This window comes from Astatotilapia calliptera, chromosome 18 (assembly GCF_964374335.1).
Source record: "Astatotilapia calliptera chromosome 18, fAstCal68.1, whole genome shotgun sequence".
Lineage (NCBI taxonomy): Eukaryota > Metazoa > Chordata > Actinopteri > Cichliformes > Cichlidae > Astatotilapia > Astatotilapia calliptera.
The window spans coordinates 19,694,888-19,710,635 of record NC_137439.1 but is presented as its reverse complement, the minus strand read 5'-3'; the positions used below and the strand labels follow the sequence as shown (position 1 = coordinate 19,710,635).

At 40.1% G+C, this 15,748-nt stretch overlaps 2 protein-coding genes across 2 annotated transcripts; both read left to right on the top strand.

The window, feature by feature from the left end:
- The first annotated feature begins 363 nt into the window (after positions 1-363).
- On the top strand, positions 364-6,101 carry agxtb (alanine--glyoxylate and serine--pyruvate aminotransferase b). The gene is made up of 11 exons (XM_026148693.2): positions 364-806; positions 1,234-1,426; positions 1,551-1,615; positions 3,144-3,244; positions 3,332-3,402; positions 3,489-3,573; positions 3,697-3,795; positions 3,979-4,048; positions 4,977-5,072; positions 5,283-5,411; positions 5,740-6,101. Exons 1-11 carry the CDS (start codon positions 531-533, stop codon positions 5,845-5,847), a joined length of 1,293 nt encoding a protein of 430 aa, XP_026004478.2. The 5' UTR covers positions 364-530; the 3' UTR covers positions 5,848-6,101.
- A 167-nt stretch (positions 6,102-6,268) lies between these two features.
- On the top strand, positions 6,269-15,248 carry thap4 (THAP domain containing 4). Its single transcript, XM_026148696.2, has 5 exons — positions 6,269-6,424; positions 13,139-13,292; positions 13,617-13,726; positions 14,391-14,494; positions 14,623-15,248. The coding sequence occupies exons 1-5, from the start codon at positions 6,400-6,402 to the stop codon at positions 14,737-14,739; spliced, it is 510 nt and encodes a 169-aa protein (XP_026004481.2). The 5' UTR covers positions 6,269-6,399; the 3' UTR covers positions 14,740-15,248.
- Positions 15,249-15,748: the final 500 nt, after the last annotated feature.

Sequence of the window (15,748 nt, the reverse complement as noted above, 5' to 3'; positions counted from 1 at the left end):
AGTCTTTACAGGACAGTCTTGGCCAGACATAACTTAAGTATAAATTACACTAAACAGTATTGAATAACTTGTGTCACTAGGATGTTTAATAGTTCTACCCACACACGTTTATTACTAATGCAATGAAAGGTTTCCCAAAATGGTTTTTAATCTCCACATATAGTTTTTCCAACATTAAAAGGCCCTTATAAAATTATGATATGAGAGGCTTAAAGTTTAAAGTTTAAAACGTTAAAAAAAAGTTTAAAAGCTTCCACTATCTCTAGCATGAGAACAGGAAGCTACAAAAACTAGGCTATAATAAATAAATGTGTAGAACAGTACATTCTCATTACTACATGCATTGCTATTTGGTGTGTCGTCATGCACAAGATGCCAACCCTTAAGTGTGACGCACAACACTTCGTGGCCAGCAGGTCAAAGACCTGTTTGTTTTAAATCTTCACCTTGTCACACACTCCGGTTCAGTCTAACTGTCTCGCATAAGTGACCTCACCGGACGCAAGCTTCTCAGTATCGGGTCATCAGCCATGATGCAGCGGGCATTGTTCAGCCGGGGCGCCCTGCTCGCCCAGCAGACATCAGCGGCCCTCGAAGGTCCGCTGGCCGCGAGGAGCGCGCCAGTGCTGCTGCGCCAGGACCGCTCCATGTCCTCCGTCACTATACCGCCGCCGGCATGCATGCTGCGACCACTGGAGGTGCCTCTTCGTTACCTGTTCGGACCGGGACCGTCGAACGTTCCTCCACGCATCTTAGCTGCAGGGTCCAGACCAATAATTGGTCACCTGCACCCAGAAATGTATGAGGTAAGTGCTTTTTGTTTGAGTTAATTTATACTGGAAATTCAAATTATTTTTATCTGGGAAATAGGAACGGCTTCCTAATGTGGTGAATCTGGACTAGCTCTGTAAGTTTGTGACCAGTGGATATTTTTGTTTTCCATCTTTGCTTTGGCAAGGCCTAATCATCATTTTTACCACTAAAATTGCTTTATTAGATTGAAATTTTTGATTTTAAGTTGTTTTTGGCACACAAATAACTCAGACCAAAAATTCTTCTCTGTCTTTTTTTCATGTTAAAATTTATTTTTAAAAACAACAACAACAAAAGACCAAATGTATCCTTAGGACATAAGCTTGTGCGTAATTACGCACAGCCCACCTGAGCGTCAACAGTGACCATTCCTGACAAATTAAACTTGAAATTATTTCCAATTTTCACTTCGTGTCACAGATCATGAATGACATCAAGAAAGGAATCCAGTATGCCTTTCAGACAGAGAACAACATGACTATAGCTATGAGCGGCTCCGGGCACGCGGCTATGGAGTGTGCGGTATTCAACACGGTGGAGCCCGGAGAGAGCGTGCTCATAGCCATCAACGGGATCTGGGGAGAGCGCGTTGCAGAAATTGCAGAGAGGATGGGTAAGCGTTTACGCACAGGTTTACGCACACTTAATAAGTACACTACATTGATACCGATTGTTTAACTATTAGCCAATTTATGCATTTATTCAGTAGCTTACAGAGAATATGTTTTTATCTGTAGGTGCCAATGTACACAGAATGGTAAAAACGCCTGGAGGATATTTCACCAATACGGAAATTGAGCAGGTATTTAAAGATATTGTTGAAGGAGAAATTATTACTATAAAATAAAATAAAAATATCCGCCCGAGCCCATGATGCTAAAGGTGAGATTTTTAATCCTTACATATTGTTCAAGTCTTTTCTTTCTGCCCTAACTTTGATGAATATACCTAAAGCGAGTATTGTAAAATGTCAGTGTTGGTCAAATAAAGGAAAACGTTGGTTTTAGGGAATCTTGAAATTGTGAAACTGTACTTGCCAAGTGTGTGTGTTTCATGTCTGTGTGCACAAAGACACAAAAAATACACGTCTGTCTGTATTTTTGTATGGGCCAGTGGTGACAGAGTTAAAGGTTGACCATGACACTGTCCTCTGACACTGTCACCAGAATTGTCCTGCTGGTCTGTGAAGGATTGTGGAGGGGATCTCAAAACAGTGAAGTAGTAAAAACAAGCTTTGCAGTATTCAGTGATATTTTGTGCACAATTGGAAAAAAAACCTAGAGTGGTCAGAGGGTGAATTTAGACATGGTGCCTTGACACAAGATTTAAAATAGGGTGGTTAGCACTGTTGCCCCACAGAAAAAAGATTCCTGGTTTAAATCCTGGCTGGGGTGCATGTTGCATGGTCTCCTGGGTATTCTGGGATCCTCCTGCAGTCCAAAGACATCAATGTTAGGTTAACTGGTGACTCTACACTGGCCATAAGTATATGAGGTATTTGTTATAATGAATAGTTAAAGTGTAACTTTCAGTTCAAAGCACTTTGAGTGGACAGTAAGACAAACTCTAAATAATGGAAAATATGTTACATTTACACCTGCAAGCATGCCACCCATGATTATTAAAATCTATTTATTCTACCCTAAGTGAGATTAGAACAGAGACCAAGACCAAAATAGGCCTGAAGGGCGTCATAAGATAATAAAGGCACCTGAGCTGCCATTTCAGAGAGTGTGTGAACACATGTGCAGGTCCCACGCACTCCTGTCACTGCTGTGAACAAACAGACTAGTTTGCAATAAGCACATTTTGTGTTCAAAGTTTTAATTAATGTTAAATGAATATTGTTAATATTCATTGTTATGGTATTATATATGGTAGTGATTGAGATTTTTTAATCATATAGCAGTGATGAGTGTTGTAATGGTTATAAAGAGTTGTATAAGAAATCCTAGCATTTCAGGATGTTCTTACCATAGTCACTTTCAATAAAATATATTCAAATCATTATGGCTGTTAGTGTCTTCATGCCTTAGAGAAATGGTATTATGTGATAGTAGATGTTTTTTTCTACAAAAAAGGGTGCTATAAAACTTCTGAAACATTAACTAAGGTTTAATCATCTATTTATGTCAGACAGGCTATCGATACATCCTAAATAGAGCTGTACTTTAAAATTTTGTATATTATGAGGGAAAGCCTGGCGTGGCTGAAACAAATCTGTGAAGGCATGAAATTTGAACAGTATGTAAAGGTTAAGTTGGGTAAATCACTAAGATTCACTTACACCATGCACACATGATTAAATTTGTCTTCACATCTCGCCGTAGGCCATAAAAAAGCACAAGCCTGTCCTGTTTTTCCTCACACACGGGGAGTCCTCTGCTGGTCTGTGTCACCCAGTTGATGGCATTGGAGACATCTGCAGAAAGTGAGCCTCCCACCACATCAGTCTAAAACAGCGCATAACAGATTATAGTGTCATATTTCTCACTCCTCATTGTTACATCTCGCGCAGACATGACTGCCTTTTCCTGGTCGACACAGTCGCTTCACTCGGTGCGGCACCAATCTTTATGGACAAGCAAAGTAAGGCGGTGATGAAAGATCAACTTCCTCTCCTACCATCAGATGCGCCTGTGTGGGATTTAATCCGTCTTTTATTGTGTTTCCAGATATCGATATCCTCTACTCTGGTTCTCAAAAGGCTCTGAATGCACCTCCTGGTACAGCACCCATCTCTTTTAATGACAGAGCATGGTAAGGAGGGAGACGGTGGAGTGGTTATGCATGCATCTTATCCTAAATTGTTACAAATATTTAAAATAAAAAACACACAAAAAAGCAAAAAGTAGTTCAGGCAATGCTATCTCCTCTGCACAGCCACAAGATGTTTAACAGGAAAACAAAACCAGTCTCCTACCTCTTTGATATGACACATCTGTCCAACTACTGGGGCTGCGATGGCAAACCAGCAAGGGTGTAAGTCCACAGCAGATAACTGATTACAAGCTGATTGTTGGTAGTTCCAAATACCCTCTAAACTTTAGTTTAAAGTTAAATGTTGCAGGAAAACTCCTAGAATGAGAAAAAAAAATTCAAAAATATTATTCAAGCTACTAAACCTTGAATTGTAAAAGTGTCATTGTGTCATGTGGCTTTTAGATACCACCACACCGGTCCAGTGTCTGGATTCTTCGCCCTGAGAGAGAGTCTGGCCATTCTTGCTGAGAGGGTAAAGGGATATTTCCCAACTTCTTCAGTCACATTTCTGAACAAAAAATCTGTAATTTCTAGATACTGTTATTCTTTGTATACAACACAGATTTCCAAAAAGGTTTCGGAAACTATGCAAAGTACAAATAAAAACAGAATGCAATGATTTACAGTATCATAAAGCCATTTTTCATTCACAGCAGAACACAGAAAACATATCAAGTGTTTAAACTGACAAAATGGACCATTTTATGAAAAGAGGGTAATTTTTTAATTTGATGGCAGCAACATGTCTCAACAAAATTGGGATAGGGTACTGTTTATCACTGTGTAGCATCCCTTCTTTTAAAAGCCGCCTATAAGCGTCTGACAACTAAAGAGACCAAGAGGAAGGCTGCCCCATTTTTGTCTAATATCATATTCTAGCTCCTCGACCGTCCTGGCTCTTCTTTGTCATGTCTTTTGTTTCATGATGTTTAGTCACAAGTCTGGACTGCAGGGCTCTGCTAATATGAAGCCATGGAAACATATGTTGCTCTCTAAGATGCTCTTTTTATACCCAATCATGTTACTGATCTGTTGCCAATTAATGCACAGTGCCCCAGCTTTTTGAGAACTGAGGATGTGAGTTGTCTTTTGAAATTATCTAACTGAAAAGTATGTTATACAGTCAGTATTTTAGTGAGTGAACTGCCTTCTCTTTTATGTTTGTGCTAACTAATGGAGTAAATTATGTGAGGCAAAATGTGCATGCTTCCTTTGGTAGTTACATGATCTTTTAGACTCCAGGCATCTGAGTGATCCCAGTCAAACAAAATAAATGTTATAATCGTTGTCTGTTTAGTAACCTCTGAGTTGGTATTACTGACAGGAACACTATCAATGATCAAGTCCCTACCCTTTTAGTTATTTATTTCTAAACACAATAAATCTTTGTCTCCCTCTAGGGGCTGGAGGAGTCCTGGAAGAAGCACAAGGAGGTAGCAGCCTACCTGTACAGAGGACTGGAGGATCTGGGCCTCAAGCTATTCGTCCCCGAAAGAGTGAGACAGAAATGCAAGAAAATAGCATCATGGTGCCATGAAAACATAGATACACAGAGAGAATAAAGGGGATATTTACATGAAACAAAATAATAGAGACAAACAAAACAACACTGTACAACTTAGCTTTATATTTGTGTTGCTTTTAAACTCACTGGAGCAGTTTTCCTTGTGTTGCGACGAAAGCCATTTTTTATATGTGTCCTGCAGGATTTGAGGCTTCCCTCCGTCACCACCATTGCTATCCCTGAAGGCTACGACTGGAGGGAGATGCTGACATATATCATGAAACATCACCACATGGAGATGACAGGAGGACTGGGCCCTTCCATTGGCATGGTGAGTTAATTTTACAGTCATTATTGGTGGTAACTAATTCTGATGTGTAGTAGTAGTTTCAGGGCGTTCTAGCTTTTCAGCTTCCTGTCCTGTTGTCCTTTTCTCTTAAATTAACATGCATATCTTGTCTTGAATCAAACTAATCCAGACAAACAAAGATATAATGTTTAAGGACCATTTCCAGGTACTGTGTGACAGGTTTAATTACAATGGCTTTTTAACAACAGCAAAGTCATCACTTTGGTGTCTGAGCAGCTTTCTGAATCATCCTGCTGAATTGCTGCAGAGTATACTCATGTAATGTGCTTTCCATCTCTCATTTAATTAGGTGATGAGGATTGGATTGATGGGATACAACTGTGAGAAGACTAATGCTGACATGGCACTGCACGCCCTGGCAGATGCTCTGAAAAACTGCAAAAAAAGCAAGCCTTAAGAGCCTATATTCCTAAACCACTGACTATGTACTAATTCATTAGGGAATTTAAAGAAAAGAACACTCAGTGTCCGTATGAAGGACAGTTGGAACTGTGCATACATTTTGGGAATGCTTTTATGACTACAGGGATTTTAGAAAAACACAGTTTTTTCTTGTATAAGTAGGCTAATGATGAAATAAATAAACAGATATTATTGGGCCCATGGTGAGTGCACTGAAAATGTCAATAAAGTGAGCTTTATTTTATCAAACACCTGTTCTGCATGGTATGCTCTGGAGAGAAGAGGAATGACAGCTGGACTGGTGTGACAGAGGAGGACGCTAGGGACAGGATGAGGTGGATTCAAATGATCCGTTGTGGCGACCCCTAAAGGGAGCAGACGAAAGAAGAAAAAGAAGGGAGTACTTCTCTGTGCATACTACGTTTCCCAGGATGCCTTGCGTAAATCTACATCATTCTGCGTCAACACCGCGCTGTGCGTGGAGTGACGTTTCTGTAGTACTGGCTAAGTTTGGCTGTTCTGAAACCGACTGTAGCCTCCTTAATTAATGGCCTGTCCTGTCAATAACACGGGTAGGTTATTTTTTATTTTTATTTTAAATTGAAAAAACAACAACAACAACATTTTAACAGTTTAATACTGGTAGTATTATTCTCAATCGTCATCAGCTCCTGTAAGCACAAGCTAACTGTGCTGACTTTTAATGTTACTTATAAAGGATCAGACGTTTATAAGGGTAGTATCTTTGTTTTCGTGTCATTCGAACTCTCTTTGCACTTTAACTCAAGCCAACTGCACAGTTATTTTTCTATCTTTAACTTAACCAAGCTAACTTCAAAGTTAGCCTCGTTAACAGTAAACAAACTACCACCGGAAGGACCGAGCTGCTCCTGTGACGGTCCTGCGAGGACAAGTCCTCAGTTTTATCTTTCATATCAACAGCGTTTAGATTTAAGGTTTCGATTTACATGAGAGGTTGTTGTAAAACGAAGACCTTCGTTTGCAGCAACATTACGCCACCTAGTGCAGGGCTCTAGACTTTTTTCTTAGGTGCACCAGCACAAATGTGAGGTGCATCCAAATTTTTCAACCGAATCTCTTAACCCCACAGTTTTACATGTTCACTTGAAAAAAATTCTGTCCATACAGACAATATTGATTTGTAATTCTTTATTTGGAGCACAGTTCTACCAGAAAGATAAGTTACTGAAAAAGTGCTTGTGCTTAAGTGCTTTGGCACTCTTTGGCAATATTGTAGGCAATGTCAAACGTAATCATCATCTCGGACTCCTCTGAAGGCCTGTTTGCTGCTGCCTGCTGCAAAAAGGCATGGGGAGAGGGGACACTTGGGTAGTGCATTTATCACATCATATAATGTGTTTTCAGGATACACTGTGCGTTTTTAGCGTTTCGATTTGGAACGTATTAGCAGGACTGCCATGGTCTTTCCAAACTCATGACAGTAAAAGCAGTTCATCATGTTGTCAGCTTTACTGTATCTTAGCCAGGGAAACGGGTCAAACCACTCTCTTTGAAATACACTACATATACACTTTCCCCCTTTTACTTTCAGTGGGGTCTGGCTCGGAGTCGATCGTATGTGGCTCACTATCTGATGCCGTCTCCAGACCAGTGTTAGGCATAACCTGAGAGGTTGATGGTTCCGTGTCAGAGCACTGGCTGTGAATTTCACATGGATCGGGCCTTAACTTAATAAAAAAGTTATAAATCGTTCTTTTCTCATTACCCACAGCTACATCCACAGCCTAGGCTACTTACTAGGACTGGGTATTGTCAATGATTTATATAATCAGTACGATTCGATTCAATTTTGACTCTGACTGGTTTAGACCACGATATGGGCAAAATGTGTGTCTGACCACACAGAGACTTTCACAGTTTAGGATACTTTTTTTTTTCTTTTTTTATTTGAACGGCTGGTCGCACCGGTTGGACCTAGGATTTTTTTTTTAGTTGCACCATTGAGAAATTAGGTCGCATGTGCAACCAAATTGGTCACACTCTAGAGCCCTGAGCATCCAAAATTGCTTCAGTTATCTCTCTCTTTTTCTTCCTGTGGGACACCACTTCTGCCTTCTTGCCCTCCATCATTAAACCTAATGAGCCGATCACGCAGGGCTTTGGTTTGACCAGCGATGTAGCATATTCAGAGAAGATTCATCATGCACTTTCAAAGTCTTGTCACAGGACAGCGCAACTGTAGTGTAGGATGCAGTGTGATTTTTTTTATTTTTTTATTTTTTTTTTTAATTATTATCATTATTATCATTATTATTATTGAAGGCTCGTTCCTCCTGGATGGAAATATATAAATGTGTTTTAAAAGCTAATAAGGCTCCCTGACTGCATTAGTGCCCTTTTATTTTCTATGACAACAGCAAAGCATTGGACAAAGAGGTGGATTTTTTTTGTTTTGTTTTGTTTTGTCTTGTCTTGTTTTTTTTTTTTTTTACTAAAATTTCAGCTGAGCAGCACGGTGGCATGGTGGTTAGCACTGTTGCCTCACAGCAAGAAGGTCCTGAGTTCAATTCCACCATCAGGCCGGGGTCTTTCTGTGTGGAGTTTGCATGTTCTCCCCGGGTACTCCGGCTTCCTCCCACCGTCCAAAGACATGCAGCTTGTGGGGATAGGTTAATTGGATAATCCAAATTGCCACTAGGTGTGAATGTGCGAGTGAATGTGAGTGTGAATTGTTGTCTGTCCCTGTGTGTTGGCCCTGCGACAGACTGGCGACCTGTCCAGGGTGTACCCCGCCTTTCGCCCTATGACAGCTGGGATAGGCTCCAGCGCCCCCCGCGACCCTGAAAAGGATAAGCGGAAGCGAATGGATGGAAAATTTCAGCTTCAAGAACCACCTCCTACATATAAGATTCAGTAACAGAAATCCCACAAGAAACTACTAAGGAACAGTGAGGCATAAACCCTTTACGAGAGCAGCTCCCAAATGTGGGTCACTGCTCGACCTGGATACCTCACTGTGACCTGACCTGCAGGTCTGGAGGCATTTTCGCAGGAGTGGCTCAACGAGGCCAAAGAGAATTACGCAGCAGAGCTGACCTTTAGTGCGCTGAGACGCAGCAGTGCAGCGAAGATCTGAAATAACTTTGAGGTCCTGCACACAGCTGAACGGTAAATATTTTGCAGTTTAGATGCGAGTGCTGACCATGTGTGCACAATCAAGCATGCGCTGATTAATGCATGTGGAGTTCTTTGCTCTAATGTGAGACTAAATGAATACAGCACATTTGAATCAAGATCTGTATTCAGTGCATCATTACGGCCCTATTGTTGATTACTATTGATTACATTGTTGATTACTAGCCCAGACACTGGGTTTGTTTTCGGTCATTATCTTGCTGTAGGCACATACTAGGCACATACCAAAGGGCACTGCAGAATGCTGTGGTAGCTGTTTGGGTTCAGGGTGCCTCTTACTCTGTACAAGTCACCGACCTTGGATCCAACAAAACAGCCCCAGACCATCACACTTCCTCCTCCATGTTTGACAGTTGATGCCACACACTGTGGAACCATCCTTTTGCCTACTCGAAGCTGTACAAAGATCCTGTGTGATGAAGCAAAGGTTCCAAATTTTGATTCATCAGTCCATAATACCTTCTTCCAGTCTTCAGTACTCCAATAGCGGTGTTTCATGGCCCAGGCAAGTCCCTTTGTTTTATTCTGGCATCTTAGCAATGGCTTTCTTGCTGCAACTCGTTCTCTCAAACCTGCAGTTCAAATTCATAACGGTTGTGAACAACAGGGTTGGGACCAGAGTAGATGAACTGGATGGACAACCAACTTTGTCAAGTCAGCATTTGGCTTAAGTCACTTTGCTATGTCATTAAAAAACAACATCATACAGACTGTGTCCACTAAACTAAAATCAACACTAATACCCGTTAAATGTAAATTTTAAAGGGTACTTACAAAAGTCAGTCCACCTTTACAACAAATTCAAAGAAAAAAAAAGTTGCCTTAAACCACAATTATGAACCAGTATGCACGATTGCAGCTATACACACATATGGAAGGAGACACTACATAAATATTTGTCTCAGATTGCAAAGGCAAATCACGAGAAAAACAAAAGATATCACTCTGGGTGCAGAAGTGGACCCATGAGGCACGTGTGCTGCATTTTCTGCACGTTTTAAATGGTGCCGTTGAAATCCACCAAGTGAACAGGTGAAAAAACACAGAGCTGGTAAAACATAAGATCAGCTGTGAAACTATATAAGGGACTGGTAAATTTTAGAAACCAGAGAGACAAGTGGAGAAGAATCAAAGGTGTTTAAGTTGGAACACTGAGGGCAGCTAAACGGGTTCTTCAGTTCACTTAACAGAGTCTGTAGCATGGGTGTGAAGATAAATTAAATTCTATTGTTTAGGAGGAGCACTAACTCTAGCTGTGTTTTCAAATTGACGTTGCTTTAAAATAACACGTTAAATGCCTGTTGCGTTGCCGTATTTTTCTCGCACCTCTAAGGGAGGACCTAAGACACCAAGCAAGAATAATAAGAGAGGGCGTGTAGGTAAATAAAGTGATTTCGTTCAGAGACTGGTTTAACATCATTTCTCAGAATGGGCACTGCCTACCCCAGCCACCACTTCTTGTCTCTAATGGAAAAATAGTGAATTTCTTTTGATGTGTTTACTGTTTCGCTCTCGTAGCGTGCAGCCTTAGTTGACTTTCTTCCACGCTCAGCCCTTTCCCTATGATGATACACCTCAGCTGCACTTTTAGAAGAAGATGACCTTCAAGGCTTTCTGTCCACAAAACCAGTAGGATGTCGTTTAGCTTGTTGAAAGGACATATTTTATCAAATTCCATGACCTGTTTTCTTTTTCTTTTTTTCTCCACTAAATCCTACTGAGTAGTTTAGGTACTTAAACCTGACCAGACTCACACTGCAAACTCAAAGGAAAAACAGAACTTAAAGCAGAAAGCTCCTCTATGCTTTGGCTCAGGAATTGACCTTCTTCACATTGAAGTGTCCCTGTGTGACACGTGAATGGCTCATATTGTAAGGTGCTTCGAGGTTTTAGTGAGATTGGAAATTTCCATTTACCATCTTGTTTGACTTGCCTCTGCTTTATCCAGAATGCCAATGAAAGGGACCAGATTATGTTCTCATATTGTGTTATTCATAAATGCAGCTTCACTTATTTCCAAATCATCAAAACCTTTTTTGCAGTTTATTTTACTTGATTGAGAGGTAGTGTTTTAAAATGAATTTTTATATTATTGGATCACATCACATTGTTCAATTCCTCAAATTGAAATAGCCAGTAATGGTGAAGTTTATCTTGTGATAAACTATGAGACTTTTGATTTGGTAATGTGGTACTGGAAAGTATCGTTAGTTTAAAGAAAAACTTTTTTTTTTCCACCAGGAATATTGCTTTCAGATAATTAACAGCACTATGCATGCTACCTTACTGCCACGCTTTCATTCCCTGTTGTGTAATTTCAATAGAACATGCATGTTTCTGCATAATAATTGTTGCTTAGCTGGTTTCAGGTTGTTTTGTAGGTAATGTTCCTCCAGCAGTATTGTGTTGTCCATGGATTCTTCCACTGGTTTCACCTGGTTGTAAATACCCTAAGGTATCAGAAGATGGTGGTAAACTTTAATTCTCAAAGCTCAAATAAAGAGGTGTTGTAACATCTAAAACATGGCTGAACATCACAAAGAAAATGGGAAACGGTGAGTTTATGGAAAAAGCAGCTTTGCTGTAATGCCAGAGATTTGTAGTGCGCTCGAGTCACCATGAAGAGTTCCACTATGCAGCGGATATTCCCCTTCACAAACTGGCACATTTACACTCCAGTCATTTGCCTTAAAATCATCATTTTATTATTACAGCTTAAAAAGCTGTGACATTGTAAAGAGTTGGAAAATAAGGGTTACAGTTAATAAAATAATTAACAGATGTCTCCTCCTTCCTATGTGGTGACTACAATAATTTTGCTTACAGTGCATCCAGAAAGTATTTACAGCACTTCACTTATTCTACATTTTATCAAGTTACAGCCTTTTTACAACATGGATTAAATCCAGTGTTCAAAATTCTACCCGGAAAAAAAATGTGGAGAAAAAAAAAAGTTAGCTTGAGCCCCTTTGCCAGTAATTACAGCCTCAAGTCTCTGAGCTTGATGCTACAAGCTTGGCACACCTACTGTTGGGGAGTTTCTCCAATTATTCTTTGCAAAACCTCTCAGGCTCTCTCTCTCTCTCTCTCTCTCTCTCTCTCTCTCTCTCTCTCTCTCTCTCTCTCTCTCCATACATATAGATAGATAGATAGATAGATAGATAGATAGATATAGTTTTGTTTTCTTTACCCAGTCATGTTTGTTGGCGGTTTGCTTGGAGACAATGCATGCCATGTACATCATGCTTCCTAAAATTGATTAAGAGTAATTTGTGGATATTATCAGTCTCAGTAAATCTTAATTTGTTTTTAATGCTTTGTTCCACTGCATTGAATGACGTGACAAATTTAGCTCATCTTTTTTTGCTTGGGAACATTTCTCTCTGGTAAAGTCTGCCTGTCCAAGTATCTGGCTCTCTATTATACCCATTTCTCTAAATGTGACATATTTTCCTGGGATTTAGCCTCAGACTTCTTTTTCTTGCTACAAAATCTCCACATTTGTTGAAACTGGCCAAAAAGCTCCTTCTTTTAAAGCCATTTTGGATGGAAGCTACTGTTTGGCATGTAGTGTTGTGTTTTCCTTCTTCTGGTTCCCTAAAAATAGATGTATGCAAGTTTGAACGTTCCTGTCGGAGGTTTTTTCCCTGCCTCTAAATGGTCTTTGAGTCTGCACGTAGTTAAACAAAGAGCGTGGGTTATTTTACTTAACAAAGTGTGTGCAGTTTGCTTTTATCTCTGCCCATCTGATACACAAAAACGTGTTCTGTGCTTGACTTTCTGACTGTTTTTTTTAAGTAATAAGAAAAAATTCTAGTGGAAGTTTAAAGAGTTTAAAAATCCTAATCTTTTTGATTAAAGAGAGCTTCTGTTAAATATATTTGGTATTAAACATTATCATGCCATGACATTTTTCTTTTAACTGAAGATGGTTCAGATTTTAAGTCTATCTGCCCAAGGAGCAAATCAAACAAATCCAGTTTGAATCCTTCAGAAAATGATTCTGTTACATGATTACATGATGAAGCTTCTTTTTTCTTTTCTTTTTTTATAGTAATGCTGCGTAATTTGTTTGTTTGTGTCTTGTGCTTTATCTTTTTAACCATCAGTGGAGCTGAACCTCACCCTCCTCCCTCTGGAATGGCTTCTGGGCACCTGGGAGTGTGATGAACCAGGAGAGGGCTCCTTCCCCACCATAAAACCTTTCCGTTACACAGAGACGCTGCATTTCAGTCATGTAGGACAACCAGTCATCAACTTCATGTAGGTTATATGAAGAAGTGGCAAATCAAGTAATAACAGATATTTATAGATTGGAACATTTAGTCAATATAACTGCAAGGTCACTGGCTGTTCTGCACGTCAGAATATCTTACGAGTGAACTGTGTGACTTTGAGTTCAGTGTTTCAAGAGAACAGACTCATAAATTATGCTTAAGTTTAACACGCTGGAAAATGTCTTTTGTGTAAGTTTTAAGTTTGTGTATTTCATTTAAATTCAACTGGAATAAAATTAATAAAATCTGCCGATAACAAGAGCTCGTCACCGGACGTCACATGATCTCCCACTGATGTCGTGTTTTACAGGTTCAATGCATTTCATGCCGAGTCTAAGAAGCCCCTGCACAGAGAGTGCGGGTTTGTTCGAATGCAGCCGGGGACTAACAGAGTGGCCTTCATCATTGCACAGAACTCAGGTGAAATTCACGTCATTGTATTCACTTTTTTTTTTTCATCAGATTGGACTCTGGTTCAGTTGTAAAGGTCATGTGATGTGATGAGTCCCGATGTACCTTTTGTAAATGTGCATCAGCCTCGCTCGTCATCACCAGTAACCACCAGTAACAGCCTGTAGGCCCTACAGCCTGATGGGGTGTTGTCGTCACAGGATTTTGAAACTGATACCATTGATGTGTCCACCAGGAGGCTGAGGGGTAACACTGGTCTCAGCACTGGTGGCCACCAGTATTTTTAAATGAAGGTGAACTGACAAAATGTTTAAAAATGTTATTACAGTGCTGGTAATTTTCTTTTTTTGCTCTGGATAAATCCTCTTTAGGGGACCAAAAGTGTCTCTCAGTGCAAAAAACAACACAATAATGTCTGGATTGCGTTTGGCTGGCTTTTCCTGATATTCAAGCTTACAGGGCCGAGTAAATGTGTTTTACTCATCTGTGTTTTCCTGCTATGACATTCAATAACCACAGGAAAGAAAACTATTTCAAACAGTATTTTTTCAAAGCTTACTGCAGTGATAAAAAGCTTTTATTAGATCACATTTGTGGCAAATTAATTATTTTTTTCCAGTGATTTACCCTTCTTTCAATACCCACACGATACCCCTTGTGTCGTCTGCTGCAGGTCTGGTGGAAATCGAGGAGGGAGAGCTGACAGGGCAGCAGCTGAGCCTGCAGTCCCTGCAACTAGCCCGAACCTCTTTTGCAAAAGAGCCTTACGTAAAGCAGGTAAAGCTAATCCCGAGTCTGCAAGACGCACTCACTGAGCTGCAGAAATAAGAGGATTAAATATGACACTTGGCCATCAAACCTCTTGTGATCAATAAAGTGACTCCTGCTCGCTTTCCCCTCTTTAGATTTGCAGAGTGTTTCAGCTCCGGTCTGACGGGAAGCTGGAGCAGACAGTTTCTATGGCAACAGACAACCAGCCCCTGATGCAGCACTTGCGCATCACCTACCGTCGATCGTCTTGAGCAAGCAGGAGGGCTTCTCATGCACTGAAATAAGTTTCCAGATATAAAAATATATCTGGAAACACTCGATCAATAATTCCAGCTGTGCAAGAAAAACATAAACAAATCTACAGAGATATACCTCTATACTGTTATGTGGTAAAAAGGCTGTGGTATAACCTGTTGAACTGAAATAATCAAACTTAATCTTAACCACTAGTTAAACATCACAGACAATATCAGGATGTTCATGGTGTATATTTAATCTGTAAAGCTATTTCAATGTGAAGATAATAGAAGTACTATATGTGACTGTCACTGCACTATCATAAAATTGTAAGCTAAAGCAGCTGGAGACATTGCACTGTCCTTTGAATGTGGGCTTCAGGGGTTTTTTCTTTTACTGAGTGGCACTATGTAGAAAAAAAAGGACTATTTAAGGCCACTGTTTTCACATATGTGCTCACAGACATCCATGTCTGCGTGGGGGCAGCTTCGTGTGCTGGATAAATTAAATTACTCATTTTGTCTTTGCTTGTTTGAGTCTATTAATGCGTTTCTGTCCTGATGGATGATACAAATCTGATTAGCGTGTGTTAATGCACTGCAACACACAACATCGGCGCTGGAAACACGAGAAGACACTGCAGGCTGACACACGATGACTGTTACAGCCATGGTTTTTAAATAGAAAGCGCCATATAATGTAAACACAGAGCTAAGATTGTGGAGCACCTTGAGGAACAGTTAAAGCTCTGATGTCTTTAGTTGCGTGATATTATAAATCCTCGTGTAAAATTCTATTTTTCACTCCGTTTTCTTGCCTTTGTAAGAAGAGGGACAAATTGGGTAAAGGAAGCGACTAATTCCCTGCAACAAAGGGGTCCTGTTAACACTTTTTCCACCAGTTGTCTGCCTCAGGTTTTCAAAATTATCTAAGCCGCTTCTTTTTAACCAAATCCAACTCTTCCTCAATGACCCAGGCAGCATTAAACACCCTCACCTCGTCACCCTACAGGGCTGTTCTTTA

Bases quoted from the DNA above. Each gene is read 5' to 3' on its own strand.
- agxtb (XM_026148693.2), top strand. From the start codon at position 531: ATGATGCAGCGGGCATTGTTCAGCCGGGGCGCCCTGCTCGCCCAGCAG. The intron at 807-1,233 runs GTAAGTGCTTTT...TTCGTGTCACAG, and splicing joins TGCACCCAGAAATGTATGAG to ATCATGAATGACATCAAGAA. The intron at 5,412-5,739 runs GTGAGTTAATTT...TCATTTAATTAG, and splicing joins TGGGCCCTTCCATTGGCATG to GTGATGAGGATTGGATTGAT.
- thap4 (XM_026148696.2), top strand. From the start codon at position 6,400: ATGGCCTGTCCTGTCAATAACACGG. The intron at 6,425-13,138 runs GTAGGTTATTTT...TTTAACCATCAG, and splicing joins CTGTCCTGTCAATAACACGG to TGGAGCTGAACCTCACCCTC. The intron at 14,495-14,622 runs GTAAAGCTAATC...TCCCCTCTTTAG, and splicing joins AAGAGCCTTACGTAAAGCAG to ATTTGCAGAGTGTTTCAGCT.